We start from the raw sequence: 3837 nt of genomic DNA, 5'->3' as shown, positions 1-3837 counted from the left end.
ACCCCCAACCCCCGTTTTCTCTGAAGGACGGATAAACGGGTCCAATCAGTAATCAAGGTGGGCGCGACACGCCCCCTCGGAGAGACTTATCCAAGGACACCGGAAGACTCCGGCAAAAGGGTCCCAGGTATAATCCCGGAAGAATTTAATTGAGACCTCTAAGGCCCCTACTCGGTGTGGATCAGGGACAACCCTGAGTCCCACACCCCCAAACAACTCCTAACGGGGAACCCCCCGAATTTATCCCCAGTGCAGAGCAGGACAGCCTGTCCTGGGTCACGCACCCTTGCCCGGTGGTAAAGGGAAATCCCCCTAAAATCCACCCCATGTGGACCAGGGTCACCCCTGGGTCTCACACCCAGACAAAAATTATAGGGGTAACAGAGTGACTCTCCGCCGTCTCCCGCCCTGGGACGAGGATTTGTCCCTCCGAGAGCGCTTGCGCTCCCTTCTCCAGCTCTTGGGGGAGAGCCCCCCCCCCCCCCCCCCCTCGGACTCAGCGTCACGTTGTCTCCTACAAAGAGGAAGAAGAGGGGGTGAGTCACCTGTACCCTTAGAGGAACAAGGGGAAACACATAACTATCCATTCTCTCTGCATCTTCCAGAGTCACTCCCACACTCTTCGCATGGAGTCCACTCCTCGCACCTGTCACTCTGAATCATTAACTTGCCATCGTCCGCCTGCCGGTAGAGACAATAGCGCGTTTTCCCCCGAGTTGGTACTCGAAGGTGCCTGCGAAGGCGCGCGGTGTTTACGCGGTCTTCCCCGTCCAAGCTTCTGGGTATGGGTAAGTCCTCCATCTTTGGGGTGCCACCTGGTTCCGACACGGCCTCTATGGGGGTACTTGAGTGGACTACAACATGACACAAGTCCCTTTCTGCTAGATACCTCTCCCTGGCATTAGCAAGCCAACGAGGTAAGTCGCGGTCATCACACTTCTTCATGCAGTCGTGGTTGACCAGCATTACTGTGGTCTTGGTCCTAACTCGGTAGAGGTGAGCACTAAGCTTATTGACCACCAAACTTGGACCCTTCCATGAGGGGCTGAGCTTACGACATTTCTCCTTCACGGTGGCTGTGTCCAGAACATAGACTATATCTCCCTCCTGATAGGCCAGAAACCTAACCCTAAGGTCGTAATCACGCCTCATGCATTCTTCTGTAGTCCGAAGTCGGGCTCGGGCTGTCTCGTGGGCTACCTGGATGGACTTTTCCAGATTCACTACATAATCCGCTAAGTCAAGTTCATCACCTCACATGGGGAACATACATCAAGTCTGCGGGAGTGTTAGTCTCCCTGCCCAGCATCAACTTATTGGCAGTAAACCCTGTGCTGCGGTTCACAGATGATCTCAGGGCGCCTGCTATATGTGCCAAGTGTATGTCCCAGCTATTTTGAGCCTTGTCTATGTAACATCTGACAGCGTCCATCAACGTCCGGTTGTATGGCTCAACTTGACCATTGGCCGAGGGGCAGTAAGGGGTTGTTCGTGCCTTGTTGATTTTCAGGAGCTCACAGACTGCTGCAAAGAGCTTGCTCTCAAAGTTGCGTCCTTGGTCGGTAAATACCTGGAACGAGCAACCGAACCTGGCAAAGAACAGGTTCACTGTCGCTGAGGCGGTCACTTCGGCTGTCTGGGAGGGGAGTGGCACGCACTCGACACACTTAGTGAATTGATCCACCATAACAACCACATTCATTGCCGCTGTCGGTCCTGGACAATGGGCCGAGAAAGTCCAAGTGCACTCTCTCCATGAGACCTCCGGCATGATATTTTATCTCTGCTCGAGCATGTCGCTTAGGATGCTTGTTCCTACTGCACGACCCACAAGTGCTCACAAAGCCTTCTACCTCCCTCATCATGCCATACCAGAAAAAGCGCTCCATAAGGCGGGCTTTAGTGCTGCTGATGGCCTGAAGCTGGGACATCATGGCACAGTCTAAGGACTTCCTCCCTCATTTCCTGGGGAATTACCAATAGCTGACGCTTCGGCTCTTCCTCCCCCATCAACTTCTAAAGGACTTGGTCCTCATCTGCCATGAAAAATTCCCTATCAATCCAGTAATTTTTCAGAGCCGGGCTCGCTAAGCACAGCTCTACCTCCGCCGGCTCTCCATCAGCCGACAACAATTGGCTAAATAGCTTCAAGTCAGAGTCCTGCTGTTGGCTCTGCATCATTTCCTCTGAGGTTATGCCCACGAGGGACAGGGAACCACTGCCAGAGTTGGTAAGCGTCCTAACAACAACTGGTATCTGGGAACATGTGAGCAGATGTACCTGGGCTCTGAACGGACCAGACGCCATGTTGTCACTCTCAAAGTCCACTGTCTGGCAGGGTGGCCCGAGAATCCGGGCTTAAACTGGGTCAAGTTGATAGCAGAGTCCCCGGCCATGCCAACTTCCTCGTCTGACGAAGGCTCTTTTGAGTAAGTCCAAGTTCCTGGGCGGGCAAGGGGAGCTACGTCATCAACATCCTCCACAAAGGTGTTCCATGCCTGATGAACCTTCATGCACATCAGGCAACCCCCGCAGGGCAAATCGCTGGGATGAATAGCAAAAGCGGCATTAGAGGCACATGATGAGTGCAGCAGTCTAGATATAGCATCGGCGTTAGTGTGACGCCGGCCTGGGAGGTGCTGTATTTCCATATTGTACTGGCTGAGCTCCTCTAGTCAACCGGCCAGCTGATCCTGAGGGGACTTGAAGTTCAGCAGCCAAATGAGACTATGGTGGTCTGTGCTGACCCTGAATCTTCTTCCCAGGAGGTAATGGCGGTACATGCGAGTAAACCTCAGAAGCTCCCTCCGCGTGATGCAGTACTTCCTCTGATCTCTATTCAGGCCAATGCTCCCGTAGGCTACTGGTTTCTCAACCCCATCCTTGATCTGGCTGAGCTCTGCCCCTATTGCCTCCCCTGATGCATACGTATCCAGTACAAACATTCCCTCTGCGATAGGCATGGACAGTGTGGGCGGGCTGGTGAGCGCTCTCTTTAAGGCATCGAATGCTGACCGCTGCTCTTGGCCCCATTCAAAGGGCTTTTTCCCCGTCACCTGATAAAGCGGGCTCGTTAACTGGGCATACCCAACTATAAAGGTCCGGTGGTAGTTCGCAAACTCAAGGAATCTTTCTACCTCCTTAACATTCGTTTGGGGAGCCCACTCTCTCACTGCGGTGATGTAGGATTCCCCCATCTCAATACCTTTTCCGCTGACTTGACGCCCCAAGAATTCAGCCTTGGTCTGGAAAAGCTCACGCTTCTTTGGTTTGAATTTCAGGTCGAACTCCCGGAATCTCCGGAACACCGCTCTCAAGTTATCCAAATGACCTTGAAAGTCTTTACCAAGGACTAATGCGTCATTCAGGAAGGCAAGGACTATACTCCACGTGAGCCCCCTTAACACCAGACTCATGGCACGGGAAAAGATCGCCGGTGCATTACACAATCCGAACCCCATGCGGACAAACTCGAAGACCCCATACTTCGTAACAAATAATCATGATTTGGTGAAAGGCTGAGTTGGCGTCAAGCTTCGAGAACCACACATTGCCTGTTAAAGTGTCTAAACACTCATCGATAAGGGACAGTAGGAATAGGTCCCTCCGGATAACATCGTTAAGTTTACGGTAGTCTAGGCACCACCGAACGTGCCCGTCCTTTTTCCTGATCAGCACGGGGGCGGAGGCCCACTCTGACACCGAGGGCTGGATCACACCTGCGTCCAACATCTTCTTATGATGTGCTTCCTCCTCACCCGCGAAGAATAGCGGGGTGCGCCTCATCCTCTCCTTAACTGGACGAGCATCCCCCATGCTCCAGAGCCGTTAAATTGC

The 3837-nt window shown here is 53.1% G+C and overlaps 1 protein-coding gene across 1 annotated transcript; it reads right to left on the bottom strand.

Annotated features, from left to right (window-relative positions):
* Positions 1-579: 579 nt before the first annotated feature.
* On the bottom strand, positions 580-1152 carry LOC125679916 (uncharacterized). Its single transcript, XM_048919367.2, has one exon. It carries the CDS (start codon positions 1150-1152, stop codon positions 580-582), a length of 573 nt encoding a protein of 190 aa, XP_048775324.2.
* Positions 1153-3837: the final 2685 nt, after the last annotated feature.

Source organism: Ostrea edulis, chromosome 2, assembly GCF_947568905.1.
Source record: "Ostrea edulis chromosome 2, xbOstEdul1.1, whole genome shotgun sequence".
NCBI classification, from domain to species: Eukaryota; Metazoa; Mollusca; class Bivalvia; order Ostreida; family Ostreidae; genus Ostrea; species Ostrea edulis.
Note: the sequence above shows the minus strand (reverse complement) of the source record. Positions and strands in the feature narration are given on the sequence as shown.

Coding starts and splice junctions, on each gene's coding strand:
- LOC125679916 (XM_048919367.2), bottom strand. CDS start 1,152: ATGAGGCGTGATTACGACCTTAGGGTTAGGTTTCTGGCCTATCAGGAG.